This window comes from Aspergillus glaucus (genome assembly GCF_001890805.1).
Source record: "Aspergillus glaucus CBS 516.65 unplaced genomic scaffold ASPGLscaffold_12, whole genome shotgun sequence".
NCBI lineage: Eukaryota > Fungi > Ascomycota > Eurotiomycetes > Eurotiales > Aspergillaceae > Aspergillus > Aspergillus glaucus.
The window spans coordinates 145,124-172,255 of record NW_019170464.1 but is presented as its reverse complement, the minus strand read 5'-3'; the positions used below and the strand labels follow the sequence as shown (position 1 = coordinate 172,255).

Here is a 27,132-nt window from a genome sequence, read left to right as displayed (position 1 = left end):
TTCATGGCTAAAAGAGCTGCACAAACGGACATCATCACACCGCAGTCCCCGTTTGTTCGGAGCCACGGGATCGTTATTCACAAGCAAGACGTTAGTTAGGCTTCGATGGAACGCTTGTTCCACCTGAGACAACAAGTGGCCCGTTCTTGGAACCGGAGGACGCATTCCCGGCGTGAGAATCACTCGAGATTGAGATATTCCGCGGCTTCAAGTCAAAGCCAGAAGGGACTTCTGAAGGTGGCGGTTTCGGAGGGAGATGGGATGGTGTGCCCCATTTCGCAATGGAGTCTCTGGTATTCAAAGAGACTCCACGAGCTGCGTTACGTGCGTCCGCATGCTTACTAGCGTCCGAGAATCCGTTCCACTGGGGCTGCACACCAGGGTGCATTGCTGGATAGTGGGATATACCAAGTTGATTGCCCTTGCCAGGATGTCGTGGCATTGGACCATTGCCACCTGGTACAAAGGAACGTGTTTGGGGATTGAACGGAGATCTAGCAAAAGAAGCGGGATGTGGATTCTGCATTCCCATGCCCACATTCAACGGTTGTCCTGGATATTGGGCATATGGATATGATGTCGGGTTAGATGCCATAGGCTGCGATGGGTAATTCGGCCAATGAACAGGGGGTTGGTTCCGGTAAGTCGGTTGCGGGAAGTTCCCATGGTATGCGGGAGAAGACCAATTGGGAGGCGCATGCTGATATGGCATGGAATTCGGAACAGCGTAGTTGTTTAACGCTGGCGACGACTTTGCCGATGGCTGTTGGTTCATCATCGCCGGAGAATGCATGGATGCATATCCAGAGAAAGGTGACTGCTGAGGTACATTCCCACCCTGCCAAGGGACATTCGACGACATCTGAGGGGAAACCGGCATAGGATATTGAGGCATCGAATTCATATGCATGGGTCCCGAGTACATGGCACCATTTTGACCACTAGGCACGTAACCCATACCAGGAGGCGTCACGCCAGGTCCCACCACATATGGTGGTTGACTTGGATATGAAGGATCATTCATAACGGCATTGTACGGAGCCGGCCCCTGCGCATAATGCATTCCTGGGTAATAAGCATTGAACTGTGACCTGGCCTCGAAACTGTCATCATGAGGAGTTTTCTGTCTCTGCGCCTTCTTGCGCCCACTTGTTGAGCTTGAACGAGACATATTGGCATTTTGATCGCCATTGGAATTATCCGACGATTTCGAGTCAGGGAAGTCACGGAAGATACGCTCTCTAACCTCCTGATATTTAGCTTCCCGCTCTTCTCTAGTTAATGTTAATCTGTCCTTGGCAGATGTCCCAGCAGAGGAACCACCGCGTTCATTTCCACTATCGCCAGCCTCCGACGCAGGAATAGAACTTGCTGTTATACTACCCTCAGTGGAAGGTCGTTCTCCATCTGTCCGACGCATGATTTTCATGGCTGGCACTGGAGGAGGCGGCGTATTGTTGGCAGGTTCCAAAGCAGACAGAGGTGCTGGCCTGTTATGCTTGTCAGCATCTTTGATCAACTGTGTCCTAGAGTGGAGTAAATGAATATATCACTTACAGTCGACAAAACGGTGTTCTATGAAGCCGAACCGATGTGACATTGTTATCCACAAAATGGGTCAAATGATAGTAATCACCCAGCTTATGCGCGAGAAGCCGCCCAAAAGCATTCGATGGTGGCAATTCCAAGGATTGCTCCCTGTAGTTCAATGTTAGAACACGCATGTCTCTGTGCGTCAATTGCCAATAGCTTACTTAGAATGCTGAATGAAGTTTCGGACTTTGTCCTCTAACTGAAGAATTAAAAGACGATCTTTTGGAGACTTCATTGCCTCTAAAAGCTTCTCGTCTGGGTCCTGAGGGAACCCATGTAAGGCTCTCTCAGTTTGAAACGGTCCCGAACCGGGAAGGACGTAGTTATTGGAAACAGAGTCTGGGTTAACTGCACCGTTGGATCTTTGAATGCTATCATTATTTGCAGACCCAGCGTTTTGGAGAATCACCCTTGACTTGTGGATACTAGTATCCCTGAATCCGCGAGCGCCAGATTCCGAGCCAGTCAGAGAATTAGGGGCACCTGAGGCAGCTCCGGAAACAGATTCCTCTTCGTCAATGGCCTGTACACTAGCGCTGTCATCTGGTCGCAAGGAATCTTTCTCGTCCATTGCGAACGTAGCCACGGAAACCATACTTTTCGAATCAAAGCTCGTGGGTTTCGTCGAAGAGCTCGAAAGATGGGTCCGATCATCTTCAAAAGAAGTTTCTCGTTTTAGACCCCCGTTTTCATGGGTATCACCGGAGGCTTCGGAATTTTGCCGAGAGTTTTTGTCCGTCAGGCGGGCATCTTGCACGGCTTGGCTGAGCGCATCAACATCTCTGTCGACAGACTTAGATTCATCACGTTGGGCGTTGGTTGAACTGCTCTGATTCGGTAGACTGTCTTTGGAGCCTTGCGCATCAGGAGGTGGATATGTTTCGAGATGCTGTAAACCGTTCCTTTCATCAGTCGCAACGGAAGCATTCGATTTCGATGGTGCAGGCATAGCAGCAATCTTATACGCAAGTCAGATACATGAGGTCTTGGTTATGATGTACCACAACGACCTCGCATTGGGAACATACCTTTGCAAATGAAAGACGATGTTCGCCTGTAGCGGGACTTTCGGATGCCATAGTAAATGAAATAGTTCCCCGAGATACAAGAAAAGTTCTTTCTCGGTTGATAGAGCAGTATGCGGAGAAAAATGAATATCAAGACGAACACTCGGTGATAGTGATGGCACGGCTGCACTTGAGGTCTTGCGGGTTGAAGATATACGAAACCGAAACTCGAATCGGGGTAAGGCCACTAAGAGATCCCGCTTCACACGACAAGCCCGAAAAGAAAGACGACATATCTCAGAAAAAGCAAGTCCGCCATAAGGAAAGCTGTTGAGGAGTCAGGACCAGTAAATATGCGACGGTGCCGTGGACTGCGGACGAGACGATGGGGATTTTCGAATGAGGGTTGGGGTAATACAGTTTCAATTTCACAGGGAAGTAGATAGAGAAAAGACAATGACTAAGCTGGACTGGTCTTACACGATGGTCAGAAGGACGACGATTTCATGATTCAGGGAGAAGAGGATTCTCCTACTCAAAGAGACAAAGGATGGTCGACCGGGAAAGCCGTAACGAAGACGTGCTCTGTTGCTGATCCACGAGGGGCACCTGAGCACCCGGTGAATACGGAGATACAAATAACTACCCGTTAGGCCTCCGAAATGGGATATCCAGACGGCGACGCTGGAAGGATGTGGTGGAGGGAACGTCGGGAGTAAGTGAGAGCCAGTGTGAGAGCGCGGCGGCGATCACAGCCTGTGGTTTTTCGTGGGCGGATGGCGGGTGGGATTAGACGCGCGTCTAATACCGATTGAGCCTCGATAGCCGCGAAAGAGGACTGCTCTTATTGCTATTAGGATGACTACTACTGTACTTGTCGGCGCGCATAATTATCTTCAATAAGAACATTAGCTATTCACATAGTTTCTTCTTATTTTTTTTTTTTTTTACTGCTTTGGTTGTATTTGTACTCAACTTCAAATGAATAATCGATATCGAAATGCTCCCGGCCTTAGAGGCCCTACAAAAGCATCAGCGAGCACTCTGTGCCAGAAATGCTTGAAACGAGATAAGTATCTGCTTTCTATGCGATTTAATACCTATCCCTGACTTTATTCTACGACATTACAGCTACGAATGTACAGCGTCGGCCCAAGAACGGCCATATTTGGCTCGACCATCGCGCACGCAGCAGTTGCAAAATCCGAAGCTAAGGCCGAAACTCTCTTCAGACACTCCCAATGACCTCTTACGGACGTAAGTTGGGCCTATTCTTTCCCATTCTCTTCAGTCGGCTGCGACTTCCGGAGCGCTTGACTGACTGCTCACAGAGAAGGTCTGGCGGACAAGCTATTAGCGAAACGAGAAGAGGAGCGCGGTCGAAAACGAGACAATGATGTGCTCGACCCGGTTGAGAGTCGGGGTCAGTCACCGAGACGATCACGATCGGAATCAGCGCATTCTATGAGTTCCGTCTCAACGATATCTACCAGTCGATCGCAATCACGTTCGCCTCCTCGACATGGCGGCGATGAACGGACAGGATCACGACATTCAAGGATAAGGAAAAGACATTATAGCGATTCTTCATCTGGGCGTTCTGTTTCGCCTTATTCGTCTGGCGAGAGGGCTCGTTCGCGATCCCGCGAGTGGGCACGCGACCGAAACACGCGGCGGAGGCGACGGGAATCCAGCCCGGCTGAGCGTGGACGGTCTGCAAATTTGTCCCGAGATGGTCGCCAGAAATACAGATCTCGGAGTAGAGATCGTGATCAGATCGCAAGGGGTCGACGTTCTTTGACTCCACATCGCAGAAGACGTTCCAGGGGCGCGGCTCCGCCCGAGCCCTCACACAATCGTTCCGAGCATGCTCCTGGCAGACGACCTAGACACGAACCTGACTATTCTGCTGCGCAGCCTCCAAGAGACCGCAGTCTAAGTCCCTTCAGCAAGCGTCTCGCATTGACGCAGGCTATGAACATGGGTAGGTAGGCTACTATTGGAAGATCATGTTGAGACGCCAGTCACCAATCTGTTGAAACTGCGGTACAATAAGTCCATTGGAATTATTATCCTTTATAATGATGTAATTGATACAGAACGCCTTCCAACGCCTCTTTTTATGTTACAAACCCTAGTCAAATATGCATGTAGAAAACACGATGGCCAAATCTGTCAAATAACGTAACCTGAGAGCTGCCCATAACTTCCTCAAGGGTATCATTCGAGCTGTTCATTCATACTCGTCCTCTTCTTCCCTTTCACGCATATGAATCCCTTCAACCAACATTTCTCCCTCGATGCCAACTTCCTCTCCCGATTCCCCTCTCGACCCTCTCTCTTTGGCTGCACGTTGTGCATTTTCGATGCGCTGCCGTACAAGTTTTGCGATGGCGTTGTCCGTCCGCACATCAAGGATCTTCATCTTCTCATCCAAGTCGCGCTTCAGATCCCAATTAGGCTTTTTCGGTTGTAGTTGGAAAAGGTCTATCGGTTGGTCTGCCTCCTCGCCCTTCTTCGCTTGCTCCGCGGTGGTTTTAGCTATTTCGGCAGCTTGTTGTTCCAAGGTGGTCTGCCCATCTGTTGGAGCCTGTTCAAAGCCCAACTTGGGCCCGCGAGCTTCTGGATCGTAGTTTCGTCCGGAGAGGAATGTTGTCGTAACATCTGGGGCTGCGTCTGTCATTTCATCATCGCCGGCACGAGCTTCTGTCAGGGGCTCTGGTTCCGGTTGCTTTCGTTTCAATGCTGAGAGCTTTGCCAAACGTGCTTTGCGCTCTGTGGCCGCCGCGTCGAGAGAGGCGTGATTTGAAGACATGGTGGGACGGTATTAAAAGATAAAATCGCTCGAATAGAAATGTGACTGAATGTTAAAGGTTCTGGGCGGATTGAAGACGACAAATCTTTTCGATGTTCCTTTGAACGGAGTAGCGCGCGTTGTAGAGAAATGTCCGTTGGGATGTACTATCGGAGGTACTGCGCCACATTTGGAGATCACTAGCCACAGTTCCGGCAGAGCGAATTCGGATCTCTTCTTGTTCCGACGGGAAATTCCCACCACCTTCACCAGACACCCACCATTCGACTAATATCCTTACGTCCCAACTCGAACCGCGTGGATGGATTGATCCTGGCCTACTATACACCATCTCCCTAATGCGTGTGATCACGAGAACCTGAATGTCATTGTGTCCGCTCCTCCGCTCCCGCTTCAGCTCCGGACTGCAATCCTGTGCTCCGCAACGCAGGATAAGTCTGAGACATTGGCATCGACCGAGAACACAATCGAACAGTGCGATATATGTCGTCGGTCATGCGCGATACTCGAATACTGCGGCTTCCGGGGTTGGGAGTGTGGAGGAGTCCTCCGCCGTCCGACAAAATGACATCGTGAAAGATGTTCCTCCCTCTCTACAAACCGATTACCACAACCCTTCGACCTTTGTTGATAACAATCGTATTGTTGAAACATGTCGACCGGATATGCGTGAGCCAGGCTCATCAATAGCTTCGCAGCATGGCACTCAGGATTCTACTCAGCAGGCTTCTCAACCCCTCCATGAAGGTAGCCGCTCCGGCGAGCCAAACAGCATTGGCCCCACGCCACAGATTCTCAAGAGAGGGGACATTCCGACAAAGTATGTGGACTGGTTCAATCGCCAAGTAAAACCGAAGGTCAAGAATATTGCGGACGAAGATGTGTCACTGAGAAGTCTGTCGTTGGACCCAAAGGTGACTTTCTTGTATTCAGAGAAGACCGAATTTGAGCAATGGGAATCGGCATTGAACACGCTCTTATGGGCGAAACAGCACAATACAGCACCCCGAGCAATAAGTGAGGAACCAGTGTTCAATCTGTTGGACGATGCACGGGATTTGATAGGGATGATCCAAAATGACTGCCTTGGTTCTTTTAAGACAGCGTGGGAGGGGCTGGAAACACAATTGAAAGCTGCACATTGGCAGCGTTTAGCGCTCTGGTTGCTCCAGCGTTCACCACTTGCCATTCCGGAGTTCTTATATATAACTGCGCAGAGCAACCATAAGCCAGACTGCAGAATGGTTGTGGATTGTTTTCAATTTTTAACCACTCACTATCCCGAGGAATGGGTATATTGGAGCAAAGGGTCTCTCACACATGCGTCAGTCATACAAACCTGTCTAGATCGCAAAAATTGGCCCATTGCGAAGGTGCCTCAGAACTCTATTCGGCTTTACATGGCATGTACCGATTACAGCGGGTTATGCAACGTTCTCCAATGGATGAAAGAGGGTCATAACTTGGGTGGTTGGAACATTCTGAATCTCGTCAGGGGGTTTGTCAAACACCAGGATGCTGAACGGGCACTAGAGGCCTTTCAGTACATCACCACGCTCAATGATGAACGGTTCAACATGGACTCCTCGGGGGTTATGCGCCATTGTTGTAAAATCCTGACACTTGACTCGGTGGCAGACGGGCCGAACGGCCGCAATTTTCGTATTCTTCCGAAACTTCTTGAGATGGGGATTCGACCTGACAGGGACATGATGAACCTCGTCCTTCTCAATGCATTCAGGACAGGCGATCCCCAGTTGGGGCTTGATGTGCTGGATTTCATGCAAAACCGCAGTTACGATTTCGACGCTTATACGTACAGCATACTACTCACTGATGCCGTCGCCCGCGGCGATCGAGAACGTGTTTCAACATTAATCAAGGAAATCGAGGGCCTTCCGGAGATTCGCAGGAATTCCCATGTCGCGAGCAAACTTATGCACGCTTACTATGTTTTCGTTGCAAGGAACATGGACGCTGACATTGAACCGAGCCGGATCTTCTACGCTATGCTGGATCTCTACGTCGAGTTATATGATATCACCCCCTTGAAGGAACTCCTCCTCGTCCCGTCCGAGTATATACCTACAGTGAAGGGCCTCAACGAGCAGCCGACCTTGATAGCATTATTCCTAGTTATCGCCACATATTTCCGTTGTCAGCGGCGATATCAGCACGTCGAGCGCATTTACTCGAGATTCCGGGATCTTGTGCTGCAGGGCCACAGGCACTTTGCTCCGCTGGCAGCAACGGATCATACGTACAATGTGTTCCTCACTACCTTACGTGATAACCCTCATGGAATGCGACTCTGCGTACGGATTGTCCAAGATATGTTGCAATCACCTCCCACCATCACAGTCAACAACGAGTTTGAGAAAAGAACCATCAACCATGTAAAACCTGCCGCTCAAACATGGACGATCTTACTCAGCGCATTCCTCTACAACAAACAGCCGTATGCGGCGGAGAAAGTTAAGGAAATGATGGCCAAACACAATATCGAATATAACCAGGTCATCTGGAATACCGTCATCAATGGCTACGCGAACGCCCAGAACATCCCGGACCTTGCCATGGCAATCCGAACGATGGAAGAACAGGGATTTGCGGTCGATGAGTATACCATGAGGAGTCTGCGCTACCTGCATAACCCCGAACGACTGTGGGAGGTTATGGATGAGTTCGATCAGGTCGAAGCCATGAGCCGCGGGGAAGAGAACGTCAGGGAACAGAAGCCCCCCGAACAACGGGTAACCAGATCTCCAGAGGAAGAAGCGGCGAGAGAGCACGAGGAACTACTCGAGCAAGGTTTGCGACGCTTGATTGAGAAAAAGAAAGCCAAGTATTAGACGCATGAAATACCCTTTTGATTGGGCTGTTTGGAAGAAAAGGAGACCAGAACCGGGAGCATTGGTGTTGCATTGGGTATTCGGCCTTTTGATGATCTGTAAAAATTCGCTTCTATGTACAATAGCAATAATCATGACAATGTATCGTATGAAATATTATAGAGCAACGCACGAAATTCCGAGAGATGCACATATTCGTATTTTTTCTTTTCTTTTATTCTTCTTCAACCCAACCTAACCGCCGAAGAAAATAGAAATCTAGTAAGACATCCGTGTTAGTCCCCTATCCAGAACCACGAAGTGGCACATATTAGGGGATACTTACAGCCATCAGAACACAGCAAATACTGACGTACGGACTAAGACGTTCTCCAACCCGAGCACATTTCCAGAATATCCCAAAGAAGCTATAGGAAAATATGTCATTAGTTCAAGACCTTCCAATAGTCGAGGAGGTAGTAGGGACGCCCTACCCATTCTGGTTGCGGTCCATGATCCCCGGCATGATGGAGTGAGCATAGGTACTTGTGCAGATGATGAGTAGGATGACCACGAGGAGGGATTGAAAGTTGAAGAGCGCAGACTATCAAGAACATAGCGTCAGTATTGCTCTCTATACTGGTACTGCTCATGGATGGTCGCTTACCATCTTGGGAGATGTAGTGATATATAAGTTCTCTCAGTTGTTCGTTCCTGGCTTTTCTATCTCCCTCTTCCAATATAGCAACACGGTCGAACAGAGACAAGATGAATCAATCGCAATAACAACCTCGACTATGCAGACGAACGCGGGATCTCCAGATCGTAAGGCCAATGTTGAGTGTCATTCTGATACTGCCGTCAGAATGACTACGCTCTACCGCCCGGGACACCGCTTTGTCGCCTCCGCGGTGTTCAACCCTCAAACATCCAAGTCGAATCAAATACAACCATTGCTACAAACTACCCCAGATTGAGAAAATCGAGAAGAAAATGGCGGAACCAAGAGCGCGTGTCGCGAGACACAAGGGCCAGATGAACTTTCCATCTGAGCGTATGCACTTATACTCCGATTGAGTTATCGCTCGATAAGACGTTCACATGCTCACCTATCTAACAGTCCGCCTCCTCCTTCTCGCCTACGGAGATCCAAGTCCCCATTCATCATTTCCCTCTGAACCTCTTCCCGAAACAGTCCGCGTCCTTGACGAGATCGTCACCGACTTCATCCTTGAAATGTGCCACGGAGCCGCGCAGTACGCCTCCTACTCGCGACGCCAGAAGATCAAGGTGGATGATTTCCGATTCGCGCTGCGCCGTGATCCCAACAAGCTCGGTCGTGTTCAGGAATTGCTACGGATGGAACGCGAGCTGAAAGAGGCGCGGAAGGCGTTCGATCAGAATGATGATCAGATTGCGAACTTGAAGGATGCTAAGAAGGGAATCGATGAACATGAGGATGGAGACGCAACTTCGGTTGTAGGGAAGAAGAATAAGGGCAAGAACAAGAGAGGTGCTAGGAGGGATTCGGATGGGACTGAGGAGACGATCTCGAAGAAGCGGAAAACTGCCGGTCAAGGCTGAGGTCACAGGCTATTTGGGTAATTGGGATTCGGGCGTTAAAGGTTCTTTTTCCAAAGTCTGCGAAAGCTATACCACCATCTGCATTGGATTGGCGTTTGCGAGGTTATTTGGATCCGGTCATTTTGTGATTCTATTGAAGAAACCAGAGTAAAGTGTTATTTACAGAAGCATTATTCCGGTTTTTTATGCAATGGGAAATAAGGACATACTGATTGATAACTACTACATGAGCCCAGTAACTCCAGATTTTGCAGGGACAAATACCGTATTCTCAACTCTGAATGAAAAATATCCATCACCAAGTGAATCCGGCATCGTCTTAGACAAGCCCGCGTCTTCTAATTAACTCTCGTCTACCCTTGGTTAAATCCACAGCGTTACCACGCTGCTCAAATTTTCCCTTCTGTACTCTACTGAGAAGACCACTACCTTTTCATATTCGCGCCTCAACTTTTGCTTCGCCTCTTCCAAGCTCCTTATTCCGAAATTCTGCTTTGCCGTTTCCTCCAGCCCTCGAATTTCCTTATTCGTTCGTGGCTGATTGTCCGGTATGACTAAAAGCATGTCGCAGTAAAAACATAAGCGACAGCATAACGAGCTGACAGCCAGCCAAGTGGCTTCCGCCGCCCAACCCTACATCGCCCACTTCCCTTATCTTTCCAAATCTGGTCAGTAAGTGGTCCAATATCAGACAAGGAAATGACTGGCTGCAATTTTCGAAGCGGTCCCAAGGCGATGACCAGCAGCAAAACGGTGATCGACATTCACCGTCGGTGTCGAGTCTTGAGATAAGCCCGCGCTAACCCAACACAGTTTCTGCCATCCTAACACAACAGAGGACTGGAGAGAAACTGTACTGCGTCGCATTATGCACGGTTAGAGGGATCAAATGAAAGCGCAGCTTTTTCAAGCCAGCGATAACGATAGTGGACATCTCGCGGAAAATACTTGGGAATGCGGATGGCCTAGAGGGCCTGATATACCTTCCAAGTATTGAAGGAGGAAGTACGTCTACTTCGCAACATCGTGTTAGACAAATTTATGAAGGTCAAGACCAGTGATAGGGCCCAGAAAAGGCGTAACGACGCTGCCCATGGAGGTCATCCTTGTGGATCTGGATGCAATCCATAAACAGGATGCAAGACAATAGATCCCCGGCACAACAATGGCGGGAGGCCTTTAAAGAATACTATGGAGTAAGCCGTATTATGCGTATCCCATGAGATGCAGATAGTCGAAGTATTCAACATCTACGCCAGCGCAAAATGACTGGACCGTTTTCAGAGGAAGGGGAAATATCGAGTATATTAGCCAGCGGTTGGTAATGCTATCGCTATCTGTTTAAATTGTGTGACAGGATTTTGTTTTTGTGACTGTATCATAATGACCTTTGCTGCCTACTCCAACGAAGACCAAAACAGTCTCATTTCCCATTCCCATATAACAATCGCCAACGCGAAAAAATGTCAGATTATATGAACCTGATGGGCTGTAAGACCCAGATGCAACTTGAGAGAATCGGGGTCCTCAATAAATGGACCAGACCGCGCAGCGCATGCACTGAGGGCGATCATGCTCACGACGGCAATGCCCTAGCTGACATCGATACCATTGCATCCTGCAAAGACAGTCCTCAATCTAGCAAACAAATGGATGGCTGCTTTTGACGAACATTATGGGGTTGACTACCCATTCTATGTATCTCGACAGATATAAAACAAAGATCCACGATTCATCGAAGTCTTGAATATCCGCGCCGGGGCGAGGAGTTTGTGCAGGTTCAAGCTGAGGGATCCCAGCCCAGTCGGCCAGATTCTTGTGGCGATGTGTGATTTTATCGGGGATGCATTGGCAGAGGACGAATATTTCGAGGTCTTTGCAGCGGACTCGGATGAACTCTTTCTCTACGAGCGAGTGGTTCGAATGTGGCATGGCTGGTGTCTGGCTTTGACATCCCCTGGTGTCAGCAATGAGCCCGACGTTCAGGGAAGTGCTCAATCTGCGCAGTAGATGCATGGAGCGGACATCATTAGCTTGTCTATTGGGAAGATGGCATATTGTTCTCTGTAAACTGCTCGCTTTGGTCTACATTCATGAATTCGTCCCTCTGCGTAAACCAGGCAAAAGCCCTATTCTTTTCTCACTGTACACCTCTCCTTTTCTAGTCTTTTCCTGATCTGACCAAGGCCAGATGACTCCCGTACGCCGTTTCTTTCCTTCTTTCCTTCTAGATTTTGTGCTGTCCTGGCGGCAGCTAGATGCTCCATGCCAAAATATGAAAGAGCCGAATGATAAAGAATCCCCGAACAGGGGACGAGACAAAGGCCCGGGAAAGAAGAACAAAGGGGAAGAGATAAATAAGAAATCAACCAGCAAATCGGAAAGGGTAAAAGAAAACCGTAAAAGAAAACCGTAAAAGAAAAGAAATTATTTCCACATGTTACTTGTCATTCATCCATTCATTTCTCTTCACGCGCGGGCTTCTTCACCACCACGCTCTTGAGTCCGTTGCTGCTGCCCACCGCGGTTTCCTTTGCCGCCTCGTTGGCCGCGCTGTTGACCTTCTCCAGAGCCCTCTCCACCACCAAGGGTGAGCTGGGCGGTGGCTAACCGGTTGGAGAGATCCATCTGGGTGCGGATGGTGTTGGCAAGGTAGGACACCACCAGGACGTCCTGGATGTGGTTGTTGCTGCGTTTGGTTAGCATGAATATCAACAAGAGACATATAACAGTAATGAAAACGTACAAGTCGCGCTCAATGTCAGCCGGCTCCACCTTGGGTGCCAGTGCAAGAGCATTGAGAAGGAACTGGCCCAGTGCTGTTGAAGCAGGAGCCTCCTCGTCAATAACAGACTCAACATATTTTGAGACACGGTCGATCATGCCAAGGACCTCCTCAACTGCGCGCTCCAGAGCCTCGATATCGGTGAAGATGTTGGCGGTCCGGTTCTCTGTGTCCTTGGCGTTGGCGACGGCCTCCAATCCACTCTTCTCAGCTTCGCCATACCGGATCTCGTAAGGGACGGGAACGAAAGCGGCGCTGTCGGCGGCTCTCTCAGCAGTCACACCGACGGGGGCGGAGATGTAGGCACGGGTCTCGATGTCCTTCCCGGGTTCCGTAGAGACAGTCAAGTGAACAGCGGGGTGAGGCCAGGTACCATCACCCTGGCCACTGTAGAAGTTCTGGATCAAAGCGGAGAAGGTGTTCAACTCGGACGATGTGGCGTACCACCCGACAAGGAATTCCCTTGGGTTGGCCTTGAGATGCAGCGCGAGCATCTGTTTCTGGTACTCCATGTCCACCTCGACCTGGTCCGTCGTCTCTGTGTGTCCGACAGCGAAGGTGCTGCGGATTTCCACCTCGGTTCCATCTTCAGATCTCGTTCCAAGCAGGGTTCCGATGACACGCTCCTGGTCGGCGTTGCGACGGAGGGAATGGTCCAGGATGGAGAAAAGCGCCTATCCTCGTTAGCCATGTTTTCACCCCGACGGCAGCCCCGTCCTCATTGGGATGATCACCACCAACATACCTGAGGCTGGATAACGACGTTCAAAGGAGCGGTCGTCGGTGCAGACCCCACTGTCGCTGGGCCCAGAGGGCGAGCAAGGTGAACGAAAGAATCGGTTCCGGCCATGGTGATTAAAAGTGTATAAATTTCCCGGTTCTCTGCTCGCGTCCTAACTCAAACTGTCCCTCTCAATTGAAGATTAGAGATTGTGCCGGTTGAGGTGGAGTTCTTTTTGCTCTCTGATTCTTTCCGCCCGCTGGAACTTCGGCGGCTCAAAATGTGTGTGGGAAATTTCGCGCTAAGATAAGATAAGCACCGAGCAAAAAAAGAGCGAAAAATAAGGTACATACAAACCACGCCAACATCACAGCGCATTGCTTATTTCAAGCTCAATCTCTTATTTTATATCTTATTTTTATAATACTTCCAGGATAATATGGCACCTCCTAGTGGCAGAGGTGGTCGGGGCAGAGGCAGAGGAGGGAGAGGGAGAGGAAGGGGAGGAGCCTCGCGAGGTCGCAGAGATGGCTTCTCGAGTGCGCGAGTCGCAGAGATAGAGTGAGCATTGCGATTCTGTTCGTTGAATTAGTGAAGCTAACGAGTCTGCTAGATCCGATGACTCCTCGGAAGAAGGGAGCGAACAGCCTGAAGAACAGTCGGATAGTGAGCTCGAGAAAGGCGAACCCATGGATGTCGGATCATCAGACAGCGAGGAAGAAGAAGGCCAGCAAACCCACCGGCCGTATAACGAGTTGCTCCAGTTGCTCCAACCAACCGCCGAATCTAAAGGACCAGCCCGAAAGAAGAGGAAGGTTGGGAATTCAAGAGACGAGGAATTGGTGCCGGAAGTCAATGATGAGGCAGAGGAGGAGGAGGATGAGGCAGAAGACCTGGAGGCTCAAGAACCTACGGACGACGAAGATGAGGATGACAAGGGTGACAGCGATGATGAAGATGGTAATTACTTTCCACTCATTCGGTTGTTGCGCAAGCTGACTTCTCAGCCACCGATCCTTTCGACTCGCATTTCTCTGTCCCAACTGAAGACGACCTATCTCCGAAGATCCAGGCCGTGGAGAAAAATAACTGGAATATGGCCAAAAAGGAGGTTAATGGTTTGCGATTAATTCGCAGTATCCCGAAACAGGACGGAAGTGAGGCAACTTTACTACCGGCGATGAAGAGCATGGCGAATGTCAAGGTATGCGACATAGGGACTGTTACTTCTATTCAAGCATACTAATACTTGAGCAGCTCAAAAGAAAACTGGTAGCTCCCGCTAAGGAGTACATCCCCAGTATCGAAGGCCACGCCCAGCACCTTGCGCCATACATCTTCGACTATCAGGACGTCTTGTACGGTTCCAGGACGAGTGAGAACCAGGAAGCCTTGCGGGATCTTTTGGCCGTCCACGCCGCAAACCATGTGATCAAGACTCGAGACCGCGTGTTGAAGAACAACGCACGCAATGCCAAGGAGCCGGACAATGACCTCGACCTTCGAGACCAAGGATTCACAAGACCCAAGGTGCTTTACCTCCTGCCTACGCGACAAGCTTGTGTGCGGGTGCTTGACTCCATCACCAAATTTTACCAACCGGAACAGCAAGAAAACAAGAAGCGGTTCATGGACACTTTCTCCGGACCTAAAGATCAGGGCTGGGAGAATAAGCCCGAGGACTTTAAGGACTTGTTTGGTGGAAATGACGATGACATGTTCCGCTTGGGTCTGAAGTTTACTCGGAAGACGGTCAAATACTTTGCGAAGTTCTACAACTCGGACATGATCCTGGCGAGTCCGCTTGGGTTACGGACCATTATGGACCAAGCAGAGTAAGTTTTCTGAACTGGCAAGGTTTTCTACTCCTCTAACTCATATCGCAGCGCCAAAAAACGAGACCACGATTTTCTGTCATCGATAGAAGTGGTGATTGTCGACCACGCGGACGCACTGCAAATGCAAAACTGGGACCACGTCGACTACGTTCTGCAACACCTGAACCAGCAACCGAAGCAAGCACACGGATGTGACTTCAGTCGTGTACGGTCGTGGTACTTGGACAACCAAGCGCGACACGTCCGACAAATGGTCGTGGCCTCTTCATACGTGACACCAGAGATCAACTCGGTTTTCTCATCGCACATGCAGAACGTAGCTGGCAAGATCAAGGCCACACCAGTCTATAATGGCGCGATCACAGAAGTACCACTACCCGTGTCCCCGAAACAAGCATTCGCGCGATTCGACTGTCTCAGACCAGATAAGGATCCCGATGCGCGATTCAAGCACTTCACGACAACCATCCTCTCTTCACTGGTCAAGGACATTACGGCTGGGCGCGGCAGGAACCCCGCAGCAGGGGGTACATTGATTTTCATTCCGTCATATCTGGACTTTGTCCGTGTACGCAACTACTTCGCGACATCGCAGCAGACAACTAACGTCTCTTTCGGCGCGATCTCCGAATACACAGACGCGCGGGACATGATGCGCGCGCGATCGCATTTCATGAACGGGCGACATTCGGTGCTGTTGTATAGTGAACGTTTACATCACTTCCGACGATTCGACATCCGCGGCGTCAAACGCATTGTTATGTACGGTGTACCTGAGAACCCGATCTTCTGGAAGGAGGTTGTCGGGTTCCTGGGGATCGATCCGACGGAAGTTGTCGAGAATGCGGAGAGAGGGGTGCGGGCGATTTTCTCGAAATGGGATGCGATGAAACTGGAGCGGATTGTCGGGACGGAGCGGGTTGGCAATATGTTGCGAGAGCGGGGAGGGGATTTGTTTACTTTTGTATAGTTTTGTACGGAGTACTCTGTAGGATATCTTGTAAAATATAGAATTCTAGGGCAGGATGTACATGTGATCTGATTTTCAGCTGATCTGCACTCAGCCTTAACCTAAGGTTGAGATTTTGTTCCACTTCCCCTCTTCCTACTTCGGAGTACATTCTGACCACAAGATGGCTTCACACAAAACCAGTTCGTCTATACAGGCACAAAGCAGACGAATTCTCCCATCGAACCTAGACGACGCTCAAACACCGCTGCTAAGGCCTTCGTCGCAGGAACAGGACGATGAAAGCACATCGCGATGGGCGCAATGGTGCACAAAAACGCAGGATTTCTGGCTCCAGAGCAAAGGCATGATCCTGGTATTGCTGTCGCAGTTCTTTGGCGCCAGTATGAATGTTATGACGCAGTATCTCGAGGTTGACGGAGAGCGTGGTGCTGGGATGGATCCTTTTCAGGTACTGCCCACTGCTCTGAATATGATATACCCCGGCTAACAAGATAGATCCTCTTCGTCCGCATGTCCATCACAGTCATCGCCAGCTACCTCTACATGTGGTACGCGCAAGTCCCCGACCCCCTAGGCCGTCGACCGGTCATCGGCCTACTAACACTACGAGCCGTGGGCGGCTTCTTCGGTGTCTTTGGGCTATACTACTCAGTCAAATACCTCCCTCTCTCCGAAGCGACGGTCCTAACCTTCCTGGCGCCGATCCTGAGTTGCTACGCGACCTCCCTCTTCGCCCCCCATGAGACATTCACCTGGAAGCAACAGCTAGCAGGCGTGGTATCGCTAGGCGGAGTGGTGCTCATCGCGCGACCGTTCTCCCCCATGAATGCACCCTCAGACAGCCCCTCGGACGGCGCGCAAACCGACGAACTGCATCATCTACTCGCGATATTGATGGCCCTGGTTGGCGTGCTCGGCGCCGCCTGCGCATACACCACGATCCGCATGATCGGCAAACGCACCCACCCGCTCGTCTCCGTCACTTACTTCTCCGTCTACTCAACGCTCATCTCCTGCATTGCCATGGCCGTCCTGCCCTCTGTGGACTTCAAGCTGCCCTCGACGAGCAGCGAGTGGACGTTGCTGTTTGCGCTGGGCGTGTGCGGGTTTCTGCTGCAGTTCCTGCTCACGGCGGGGTTGGCGTATGTTCCGCCGGGGCAGGCGGCTGGGTCGGGGAACCGCGCGACATCGATGGTGTATACGCAGATGCTGTTTGCGTTGTTTTATGATAAGGTTGTTTGGGGGAATACGCTGTCGGCGATGAGTTGGGCGGGGTCCGGGTTGATTCTGGTGAGTGCGATTTATGTGGCTATGGCGAGGGAGCCGCGGGGGGATGCGGTGCAGGTGCAGGTGCAGCATGCAGATGAAAGGAATGAGGGGGGAGAAGGCCATAGCGTTTAGTGGATTGCAACAGATTGATTGGACGAGCACAGATCACGACTGATGGTTTACATCCAGCACAGAGTATACAGTGCTGTTCTATATACACAAAAGGTACCAAGCTAGAAGTATACAAAAGGAGAGAGCAATCACATGACCGTAATGATACTACCCCACAGAGCGGAGCCTCCCGAGGATAGGTTGATTGGCGCCGGCGGAAGGTATCCGGGCCAATAACTGTCTTTGTACTTCGGATAGTAGAAGAGTTAACTAGATTAAACATTACCAATAACGCCGTATATTATCATATCCCAACAATCTTCTATGATATACCCCAGACCTTCAAAATCAAGCAATTTAACAAGTACAGTACATGTCATGGTAATAGCCGCGGATGCATAAATCCAGCCTCTTTTTCCTTCTTTTTTTTTTTCATTTTTTTTATTTTTTTGTTTCAATGTATGTTTCCTCCCTTTGCTCAACCAACATCACTCGTCATTTCGTTTATGAGTGGACTGGTGTCGTATTGGCATGCGTGTTGGCATGGGTTTCTGATTGTCGGCGGCGAGCATCTTGGTCGGTCTCGTGCTCTTCCTCGCTTGTTGGCGACTGAGGCCGACTTGGTTGTTCCATCAGCGAGCGACGAGTACGCATCATCTAGACATAGTGTTAGCATTTGCCTTCTGTAGCGACATTAAAGAAACATACCCACGCTCGAACACCCCCTACCAATCCCAAGCTATAGCCCGTTGCGAAATCCTCGTTACGTCCATTCCCCATTGGGCTCTCCGGACGACTAATCGATTCCACTCGCGATAGGTGGCTTTTAGGACCATTGCCTGTTGGGCTGGTAACACCGCGCGAACCCAAGTCGAGGCTGTTTCTCGCACTGGGAGCCGGGCTGCCAGGCCGGCTCTGCCAGAATTGACGCAGTTCACGCCCGAGTTCCTGGCCTGTCGAGGCCCAGTTGTATCGGATGTTGTCGCGGATTTCGGACACATGGCGCTTGACTTCCAGTTCGTTCTTCTTCAGCCACGACACGTTCAATTCCTGTCTCGAGGCACCGCGCTTGAATTGACGGGAGATGTACTGATCGTAGTCACGAACGATCCTGAACCCAGTTAGACCCTGGCTATCAATTCCCTTAGAAAAGAAAACATACCTAGTAATGATACCTGTCGTGCTAACGCCCTCCGTCCTTTGAGTCACCAAGAACTTTCCCTGCGCCTTGATCGGGGCATAAATGTCATCACCCTCGGCCGCACCGTACGGAAGATCGTCATGTGCCACATAATCAATCTGATGTTCATCGATGAATTCCGGCGTCACAACCCATGGGCAGTTGGGAACCACTTCGTCCACCCATTTGCAGTGACGAATGGTTTCCGCCCGTTCCGCACCGCTCAAAACCGTCAAACCCTTGCGATCATGTGTCTCCCTATCACCCGTAACCCCGACCATGAGATACACGTCCGGGAATGCTTTTTTAGCCTGTTCAAGTTGTCGCATGTGACTGAGCCATTAGTATTTGATGGATACGAGCAATGGTAGATAAAGGAAACACACCCCATGTGAAACAAATCAAAAACACCGTCCGCATACACCCGGATCGGCCGCCCAACCGGCGGGGGGTTTGTCGAGTATCCAACCGGATCCATCAATCCCGCTCTCTCCGGTGGCTCCAACGCCTTCCTCTTCGCATCTAGTGTCCTCTCGTCATCATTCTCAATGTCGCTGCTCGGGCTGGTCGTCTCGGACGGCTCGCCAGGATCTTGGTTCGACTTCGCATCAGTCGCGCCATTGGAGACGGACGACGTGCGGGCCCGCTTGGCTGCGGGCACAACACCACCGGTCGCGCCGGGTGCGGACGTTTGCAGTTGCTGCTGTCTACCGGGAGACGGAATTGCAGAACCGGTGGACTCGTCACCGCCGTCTTCACCCGAGGCATCGCGCGACGAGGGCTGCAGGAAATCTGGTTTGGGGACTTGGACGGACAGGGTCTGGGACGCGCTGCGCTTGCGTTTGCCTGAGGCAGAAGTCGGAGACGACATGGTGGCCTGACTTTTGTCGAGATTTGTGGATGGGAATTACAAAATTATATAAGATCGAATGACAGAAAAGGGAAATAAATATCAAACAAGAGAATAAAAAAACGAAGGAAAGAAAGGAAAAGGAAAACGACAAAGATGGGAAAATGCAATGGAGAATCGGGGGAAGAAGAGAGGTTGTTGAGAGGACGGACGACGAAAATGGCCGATGGATGACGATGACCGCCTGACGGCCTTAGGCCTAACTTTAAGGGGGAACATTACCGTTGATGTTAGTTACGGAGTATTACTCCGCTAGTTTCAGGGTTCCTGGCCCGTGTATTAAGCCTTACCCCCTTCTCTGTATTTTCCCACTACGGGTACACTATTTTAAATACCGCTCTCGTTTTCATTCGCTCTCCATGACTCTATCTCTCCAGTATTTGACGCGAAGACGCACGTTTAAAATTTCTCACAGCGTATCTTACCATATATTACCGTAATGCGGGATTTGGAGGCACGTGATGCCTCCCCCGGGTGGAGTCGGTGGGGCGATCTCACCATAGGTACGCCATACCGCTTTGGGAAGTACCCTGAATCACGGGACCAGCCCGGGGATGCAACCATCATCGTTCGTCATCGAAAGAGGTGCCCTAAATATAATACTCCATACTCCATACACACACCCCCGGAAAAGAATGAATATATCAAAGTCGACGTTTTCTGCGGTATCTTGTATATCAAAACACAAACCCACAAGGCGCACTCCCGTAGAGGCCCACCGCTCGCGGTTGGGTTCCCTCGCTATCTTATATGGTAAAACCCTCTGACTCCCATGGTCTCCAGCAATAGCAGAGAAGTAGAAGACGTGAAATGGGATCAGAATGAAAAGAAAATGGAATAAAACTCCTCACCGTTCCGCCGCATCACTATCACATAAAAGAACAGATAAGGGGGTACATAACATTGAAGGTAAAATGACGAGGGGAATAAAAGAAGAAATAAGACAGGTCGTAAAATCACAATGTATCGTTGTCAAAAGCCAAAAGGACAAAGAGGACGGTCAATCAATCAAACTACGAGGACTTCTTCTCTGCCCCGCTGATACTGTTGTTCGCCGTCGTGGAAGCAGGAGATTCCGATATATTGGCCAAACCACTTTCACTCTTAGCCTGGGGCCCAGGGGTATCTTCGCGGTCGTTCCGGGTGGTGTCGGAGGATTCACTTTGCGCCTGGCCGGTGGTCGAAGGCTCTTCCTGATCTTCCTCGGCTTGCTCGAACAACTCCTCCTCGCTCTGATCGGGAATCACCTCGGTTCCATCTCCAAGGACGATGATCCGGCCCGAGCGGAGGCCACTGAGCCCACGGGATCGGTCAAGGTCCATCTCATAGTCGTCCGGGTTTGCCACGAATCGATTCCGATTGCGAGGGCCACGGAATTCAGCTGTCCCCGTCAGTCAGTAGGGATTGGAGGCCGTGGGTTCCTCGAGAGACTTGCCGTACTCGGGCGGCGCACAAGGGCCGTCCCCGCTCGCAACCCGCTCTGCAATCTGGTTGTACCACTCGTCCTTGGTCCTGCCGTTCAAAAGGCCGACAATTACCATGGTCATGTTGTCGCATCCGACACCACCGGTTTCGCTGTTCGACGCGAGACAGTTGTCCATCATGTTCTCACAGATGCGATGGAGGTCCTGCTTGGCGGCAATACCTCTCCGGACAAATTCGATGACTTGTTGAGAAGACTGACAATCCCAGATACCTATATGACCAGACAAATATGTTAGTTTAACGGGGACGAAAGTAAAGGGAGAGAAGTCCAAAGCAAAAATTACGCACCGTCGCATGCAATCACGAGGAACTCATCATCGTCGCTGAGTTCGTGGACGGTCACATCGGGATAAGCGGTCACAATTTGCTGTTCCGGCGACAATTCGGCGCTCTTCTTGAATTCAAAGTCACCAATGGCCCGAGACAAGGCCAGGTTGCCATTGACACGCCCAAAGTCGACGAAGCCACCTGCAGCGCTGATACGAGCCTTCTCGCCTATATTTGGAGAACAGATCAGAAAAGGAAGAGAGAAAGAAATCAGAATAGTAGCCACGGACCTTCGTTCTGTGGCTTGTGGTCAAACGAGAGGGGCTTTGCGCGGCCCTTGACACCCAACACCGAGCGCGAATCACCTGCGTTGCCCTATACCGAGTCATCCGTCAGAATCTCCTCCCATCAATGGAGCTGCCATGCGTGATGTAAAACATACCACCCAGATCTTATGCTTCGAGATGACGCTGACTGCAGCTGTGCAGCCAGATACTTCTTCCTCGTATTTCGGGTCTAACGGAGTCAGTCGTAATGCGGGGGTAAAGAGGAATGAGAGTGTTGTAGAAAAGAAGAACGAAATGGATCGTCCACCCTCCCAACCAACAACCGAGGAACACACGAACCTTCCAAGATCGCCCGATCCGTGGCCAAGAAGCCGTCCTTCAGCGCTTGTTCGATGTCGCCTTTAGCGAACGAGTCCTGCTTCGAGACAATCTTGTGGACATTTTCCCCAGCAAATAATGCCACCTTGTCTCCACCATGACCATCATATACACCGAAGAAGGCCAGTCGTTTGGCGGGGTCGGTCGGTTTGTCGGTATTCTCTGTGTATTTTGCCTGGAGGTCTAGCACGGCAGCGTGGGCGTCCTCCATGCTGATTCGCCAGCCCTGCATGGCTGAGACACCGTAGATACAGCATTCATCCTGACCCTCAGAGGAAGTCTAGACGGGTCCTGTTGTTAGCGATAATTTCAGGGGTGGTTCGGAAATGGACAGCAAAACAATAAAGAGAACAGCCCATATTTCCTTTGTACGTATTCTCTGGTTTTCCACAACAAGAATGGGGGTAGGGAGGAGGGGGGGAAGAGAAGGACCCTTGTGGGTGTGCGAAGCGAAAGCGAGTTGCGGGTGAAAAAATGGCACGAGGGAAGCCAGTTCGAATTTTTTTCTCTCCCGTATAAAACAACCCGGATCAAAAGGGGAAAAGAAGGTAAAACAGCATAGAACAAAGAGAACACCAGTGGTGCTGACCCAACAGATTGTGGGAATACCGCGTGCAAAATTGCATCAGACCAATTGCAATGTGGGGTGACAACCAGGCCGAGAAAAAAAAAACGAAGAAAAATTGATATTCAGGAAGAAAGAAAACAAAAAAAAACACACCTTCTCAACCACTGGCTCTGATAGAGTCTGACCCATGATTTAATTCTTGCTCGAGGGTTGTTTTTTAACGCGCTGGAGAGTAGGAGAAAGGGAGGAGAAGACCGGAAGAGGAACTTGTTGAGGCCAGACCAGTCAGAGGGACATGCACCACACCCGATAAAGGACGAGAGCAACGATTAGAGGATAGAGGCGGAGGTAGTGGCAATGTTGAGATAACTCAAAAAGAAGTTGAAGTTTTGAGGGTGAAGTGGTTCTGCCAGAGAGCTCGAGGAGAGAAGAGGAGGAAGAAGAGGAAGAAGCGAAGTTGGCAAAGTGAGAGGAGCAGATGATGGGGGGAGCGGAGCGGCGTGCGGGAAGACCCAGATGACTCCAATCTGGACTCAGAATGATAAAAGAAGAGGAAAAAAGAGAAAGAAAGAATCTGTTGGATGTTTTATTTTTCTCTTCTGACTCTGATTATTATTATCACCGGTTGTTCTCTGTTGGTTTTTTTCGTCTTTGCTGATGATGACGAAATTCGCGATGACCGAAAACAGTAATCAATTGACTCGCCAAAAAAAGACAGATATCTCGGTTTATAGCGTGAATTATGTACTCTATCTACTCAATGTACATAATCCCCCCTATGAGAATCTTTCTTATTCTAGGCTGTCATTCCCTGCGTTGAACATCAGTGAGGGGTGTTGCTGGCGGCCCTCCGGAGGATGTAGCCTAGTCGGTCTGAATGCAGTAAGATATCAAGTGCTCAAAGGAGGAGATAGGATCAACAGAGACAAAGAAATCAAGCATACATATCCCTGTGCTGTGCTCTAATACTTCATACCTAATGTGTACTCTACTCTCATCTACTTCGAAGATGCTCGACTGTCAATCCCTCGGGGCCACACGTTGCCCCGAGCGGCGGTGGGATGGATGATTATCTTATCGGTACTTTAGGCATTAATACCGCTAACTATAGGTATCTACAGGTTGGCTAAGGTATGGCAACAGGTATGGTTCTCAGTATATAGATGCAACTGTATATTATATGGTATTAAATAAGACATCTGGTGTACATGTTTAGATCAACATAAAATACAAATACAATGCCAACATTAAATGAATAGTATGCAAAACAAATCACCTGGATATCATGCAAAAAAGAACAGAACAGAAAGAACAATCACTTTCTACAGAAACGCCCCAAATGAACTCCCCATCCGATCACGCGGAAAGTCGTGGCTGTCTTCCACACTCAATGTCTGCCACGTTTGTTCACTTGACATACCCCTCGGTTCATTCTCCCTGTCCACACCTGCTGACCACAGGCTACTCATCCGTCGCCCACGGGGGTCGTCCAGCGGCAATGATGGACTCTTCTGTAATCGACCCCGTGTCAGCTCTTCCTCTGTCGTGTATGTGCTCATCCGCCGCCAGTCGTAGCAGGAAGAAGACCGCCGGTGTAGTGCGGATGGTCCCTGCCCCCCATAATGACCTCCGCCGTATTGTGATTCACTGTTCACTGTACTACCATGTTCCTCCACGTCCTCGAGTCGCCGACCACCCTGGGCCAAGCTTGCTTCTGTCATGAAATGTGGAAGCGGTGAGAGCACGTCACGGTAGTTCTGCGCCAGACTCGACTGGCTCGGATAGGCTGCTGGTGATGCTTGCATGTAGGACGACATGCGTGATGTCGGTGGTAGATATATCGACTGCCGGTTGTCGTTCGTATAGATCGACGCCGACCTCGCCATCGAGTACGGCCGTTCCTGCAGCGACTGACGGTAGTCGTAGTTGGTGAAGTTTCCCGTTGATTCTGTATCGGCCCGACTAAGGGTGCTCCGCTTCCGTTCCAATGCCCGGAACCCTGAAGACGTTCGTCGGTTGCCTTGCCCCGAGAACATCGGGTTCGTCGAGTTCCTGCTCTTCGCGCGAGTGTGGACAAATGCCTCCAGCGAATCAGACTCCGAAATGGTCGAGTTCTCCCGACCTAGCGCACGCATGCTCGCCCGTCTGGCATACTCGATGCTCTCCCGCGCCCGCGGCGGAGGTCGCGGGAACAACGGGGCTAGATTTCCTAGCCCACCCTCGTCACTCTGCATGGATGCGTGCCACGATCCACGGCCAGCGGGACCGAACCCGCCTGCCCCATGGCCCGCGCCACTGAGACGGATCGGAAGGCCCGAAGCCACAGAGGAAATTCCACTAGATCGCTTCGAGAGGCGCTTTGAACGAGACGAAGCCGCTGAGTTACGTTTCAGCGATCGCCGCCCTTGGATGGGTTTGAGCGGCTCTCGTCTCTTGGGCTGACTGGTCTGTCGTCGAACCGAGGGACTTGCATGCAATGAACGATGCTTGTCTTGAGCCAGCACGTCTTCAGATCCTGGTCCCTGTTCAGGCTGCTCGTGTAATGACGAGAAATCCCATCCGATGGTCGATCGTGGCCGGGCGTTCTCCTTGTCCGCCATTGCATCCTCAACCGGTTCCTCTGTTACAAAAGTATCTGTCTTTTCGAATGTGGTTGCATCGAAGAATGACTTCAGCTCCAATTTCGGTGGCGGTGAACGTGGAGGAGTGCCCTGAGCCGGGGGGGGCATCGAATGTGAAATCATGTCTTCAAAGGGTTGGCATTGGGGTAGTGGTGGCTGAGCATTTGGACCTGTTAGTGGCTTTTCTGGTGGAAAGTCTCCATCGTCGTGCGAGGACCCTCCCCTGCGCTTGCGACGCCAGCAGAATAAGAGTACAATGGCGCTAGCCACAAAAACGCACGGAATAATAACAGCAATGGCGATGATTCCAGCTTTCTTCTGGTGACTATTACCACCGGTGCCAGTCGTGCTTCCGGACTCCACGGATTTGTCGGTATCGGTATGATCATGGTGGCCTGCTTCCGCAACATCGATGGTAAACTTCTGCGTATCCTCAGTCGATCCCTTGGTAGCAATCAAGTCGACAGTGTACTTCTGGGGATTGGCGTCTTCCGGGACAGAGCCATAGAGCTGTTTCTTCTCCGCATCATAGTGCAACCACGAGGGGAACTGGTCATTTGCATTCACCTCAAGGTCGACGGAGTCGTCAGTCAAAACCGATTCGTCAAATGTGTATGAAAAGTCCTCCCCGATGGTTGCATCACACCCCGCAACACCATCGAGAAATAGTTGCGAGTATTGCAGACTGACAATCATATTGGCTACGTCTTCATTAACATCTGTAATTGAGATGGTGACATTCTCATTCTTTGCGTCAGATGGCGAGGTGCCGCTCAAGGTGAGCGTCTTGTTGTCCAAAGTGAGCCATTCGGGACCCTCCACGGAGATGTCTGTCAAATCCTCCTTCGTAGGGTTTCGGCCATCCAGCGTCAAGTATTCATGGAGCGCAGGACTTTTGAATTCGCCGTCTCGGCTCAGACTAAACGTTTGTAGGGTATCATTGAATGAAAGGATATGCGGGCGGACGGCCATTTCGAAAGTGTAGGTGACGGCACTGAAGCCAAGCACATCCGATGCGATTAGGTTGAACGTAAAGCTCTGCGGGCCACCCTTTGGTGTTGTTCCAGAGAATCGAAGATCATCAGGATCAAATCGAACCCAGGATGGTAACGGCGAATTCTCTGGTGACGTTCCATAGTATACGGTCGAATTCCCTGTGCCGACAAATGTTTCCGAGTCGAACGAGAGCGAGAACGAGTCACCAGGGCGCACGAATATCGTCGAGGGTGCTGAGGTAGGACAGAACTTTTCGAGTTGCGGTAGCAATGGCTTCCCAGGTTTCGGACCGTCTTCTGCGCTCACGACCAAGGTCACTTCCATGCTCGCAGACCCGGACGGACCATCTGCAACGAGCTTGAACTTCTGCTCCCCAACGTCCTCCGATTGAGGGGTTCCAAACAAGGTACGGCCTTTGCTCTCCACATCAAGCCATGACGGCGCATCCTCCAGCGAGTATTTCGTATCCGCATCAGCGTCACCAAAAGTGCCTGGAGAAAACACAAACTTGAACGGGTTGGATTCTCGAGCCACGGGTGGTAATTGGGCATTCACAGGATAGTTTGCGCTCAGGCTTGCATTAACAGCCAGCACAAATGCGAGGACAATCAATCCGAGGAGCGCCATCGTCCGGGAGGGTTCCGAGGAAGCCCGGATCGATATCCTAATAGACGCAGATGGTCGGGAAAGAAAGGGCAGGGAAAACTCTGGCGTAAACAGTCATCCAGAGAGAAAGAAAAGAAAAGAAAAGGTTAAAAGCAGGGAAAGATTGACGACAAAAAGAAGAAAAGTGAAGAAATAATTGGTCCTTTCAGTGAATATGGCCTTCCCAAGGTGAACGTGCCCAAGGGCCATCAGACAAGGAGAAGCGCGAAGCGTGTAATCCCTTCCACGAAGCCATACCTGGATATGC

At 50.6% G+C, this 27,132-nt stretch overlaps 13 protein-coding genes across 13 annotated transcripts; 6 read left to right on the top strand and 7 right to left on the bottom strand.

The window, feature by feature from the left end:
* Window positions 1–91: 91 nt before the first annotated feature.
* Window positions 92–2,672, bottom strand: ASPGLDRAFT_128088 (putative R3H domain protein; the record flags this gene model as incomplete). The annotated part of the gene is made up of 4 exons (XM_022540767.1): window positions 92–1,490; window positions 1,558–1,698; window positions 1,755–2,551; window positions 2,622–2,672. The coding sequence occupies 4 exons, from the start codon at window positions 2,670–2,672 to the stop codon at window positions 92–94; spliced, it is 2,388 nt and encodes a 795-aa protein (XP_022400058.1).
* A 909-nt stretch (window positions 2,673–3,581) lies between these two features.
* ASPGLDRAFT_67035 (uncharacterized protein) lies at window positions 3,582–4,592 on the top strand (the record flags this gene model as incomplete). Its single annotated transcript, XM_022549083.1, has 3 exons — window positions 3,582–3,673; window positions 3,732–3,857; window positions 3,932–4,592. The coding sequence occupies 3 exons, from the start codon at window positions 3,582–3,584 to the stop codon at window positions 4,590–4,592; spliced, it is 879 nt and encodes a 292-aa protein (XP_022400057.1).
* A 250-nt stretch (window positions 4,593–4,842) lies between these two features.
* Window positions 4,843–5,415, bottom strand: ASPGLDRAFT_110953 (CCDC12/cwf18 family protein; the record flags this gene model as incomplete). The annotated part of the gene is made up of 1 exon (XM_022539578.1): window positions 4,843–5,415. A coding segment is annotated over one exon (573 nt), but the record flags the coding sequence as incomplete, so codon positions are not given.
* Window positions 5,416–6,080: 665 nt separating this feature from the next.
* On the top strand, window positions 6,081–8,267 carry ASPGLDRAFT_128068 (pentatricopeptide repeat protein; the record flags this gene model as incomplete). Its single annotated transcript, XM_022540763.1, has 1 exon — window positions 6,081–8,267. The coding sequence occupies one exon, from the start codon at window positions 6,081–6,083 to the stop codon at window positions 8,265–8,267; it is 2,187 nt and encodes a 728-aa protein (XP_022400055.1).
* Window positions 8,268–8,501: 234 nt separating this feature from the next.
* ASPGLDRAFT_67032 (protein kish) lies at window positions 8,502–8,916 on the bottom strand (the record flags this gene model as incomplete). The annotated part of the gene is made up of 4 exons (XM_022549082.1): window positions 8,502–8,525; window positions 8,593–8,674; window positions 8,741–8,850; window positions 8,914–8,916. 4 exons carry the CDS (start codon window positions 8,914–8,916, stop codon window positions 8,502–8,504), a joined length of 219 nt encoding a protein of 72 aa, XP_022400054.1.
* A 276-nt stretch (window positions 8,917–9,192) lies between these two features.
* Window positions 9,193–10,061, top strand: ASPGLDRAFT_172707 (putative transcription initiation factor TFIID subunit 13). Its single transcript, XM_022542772.1, has 2 exons — window positions 9,193–9,300; window positions 9,367–10,061. Exons 1-2 carry the CDS (start codon window positions 9,240–9,242, stop codon window positions 9,828–9,830), a joined length of 525 nt encoding a protein of 174 aa, XP_022400053.1. The 5' UTR covers window positions 9,193–9,239; the 3' UTR covers window positions 9,831–10,061.
* A 2,238-nt stretch (window positions 10,062–12,299) lies between these two features.
* On the bottom strand, window positions 12,300–13,465 carry ASPGLDRAFT_128368 (eukaryotic translation initiation factor 3 subunit F; the record flags this gene model as incomplete). Its single annotated transcript, XM_022540791.1, has 3 exons — window positions 12,300–12,519; window positions 12,577–13,289; window positions 13,361–13,465. The coding sequence occupies 3 exons, from the start codon at window positions 13,463–13,465 to the stop codon at window positions 12,300–12,302; spliced, it is 1,038 nt and encodes a 345-aa protein (XP_022400052.1).
* Window positions 13,466–14,025: 560 nt separating this feature from the next.
* Window positions 14,026–16,144, top strand: ASPGLDRAFT_127690 (UTP25 family protein; the record flags this gene model as incomplete). The annotated part of the gene is made up of 4 exons (XM_022540732.1): window positions 14,026–14,296; window positions 14,344–14,540; window positions 14,594–15,171; window positions 15,223–16,144. The coding sequence occupies 4 exons, from the start codon at window positions 14,026–14,028 to the stop codon at window positions 16,142–16,144; spliced, it is 1,968 nt and encodes a 655-aa protein (XP_022400051.1).
* A 163-nt stretch (window positions 16,145–16,307) lies between these two features.
* ASPGLDRAFT_67028 (DMT family transporter) lies at window positions 16,308–17,548 on the top strand (the record flags this gene model as incomplete). Its single annotated transcript, XM_022549081.1, has 2 exons — window positions 16,308–16,595; window positions 16,643–17,548. The coding sequence occupies 2 exons, from the start codon at window positions 16,308–16,310 to the stop codon at window positions 17,546–17,548; spliced, it is 1,194 nt and encodes a 397-aa protein (XP_022400050.1).
* Window positions 17,549–18,031: 483 nt separating this feature from the next.
* On the bottom strand, window positions 18,032–19,578 carry ASPGLDRAFT_82754 (choline-phosphate cytidylyltransferase; the record flags this gene model as incomplete). Its single annotated transcript, XM_022550180.1, has 4 exons — window positions 18,032–18,184; window positions 18,236–18,638; window positions 18,690–19,040; window positions 19,094–19,578. 4 exons carry the CDS (start codon window positions 19,576–19,578, stop codon window positions 18,032–18,034), a joined length of 1,392 nt encoding a protein of 463 aa, XP_022400049.1.
* A 370-nt stretch (window positions 19,579–19,948) lies between these two features.
* Window positions 19,949–20,574, top strand: ASPGLDRAFT_390116 (uncharacterized protein). The gene has a single exon (XM_022545013.1). It carries the CDS (start codon window positions 20,057–20,059, stop codon window positions 20,372–20,374), a length of 318 nt encoding a protein of 105 aa, XP_022400048.1. The 5' UTR covers window positions 19,949–20,056; the 3' UTR covers window positions 20,375–20,574.
* A 366-nt stretch (window positions 20,575–20,940) lies between these two features.
* On the bottom strand, window positions 20,941–22,762 carry ASPGLDRAFT_390307 (PP2C family serine/threonine-protein phosphatase). The gene is made up of 5 exons (XM_022545017.1): window positions 21,996–22,762; window positions 21,812–21,885; window positions 21,660–21,744; window positions 21,391–21,597; window positions 20,941–21,313 (listed from the first exon to the last, which is right to left on the bottom strand). Exons 1-5 carry the CDS (start codon window positions 22,264–22,266, stop codon window positions 21,012–21,014), a joined length of 939 nt encoding a protein of 312 aa, XP_022400047.1. The 5' UTR covers window positions 22,267–22,762; the 3' UTR covers window positions 20,941–21,011.
* A 1,540-nt stretch (window positions 22,763–24,302) lies between these two features.
* On the bottom strand, window positions 24,303–26,846 carry ASPGLDRAFT_111703 (putative transmembrane glycoprotein; the record flags this gene model as incomplete). The annotated part of the gene is made up of 1 exon (XM_022539592.1): window positions 24,303–26,846. A coding segment is annotated over one exon (2,544 nt), but the record flags the coding sequence as incomplete, so codon positions are not given.
* Window positions 26,847–27,132: the final 286 nt, after the last annotated feature.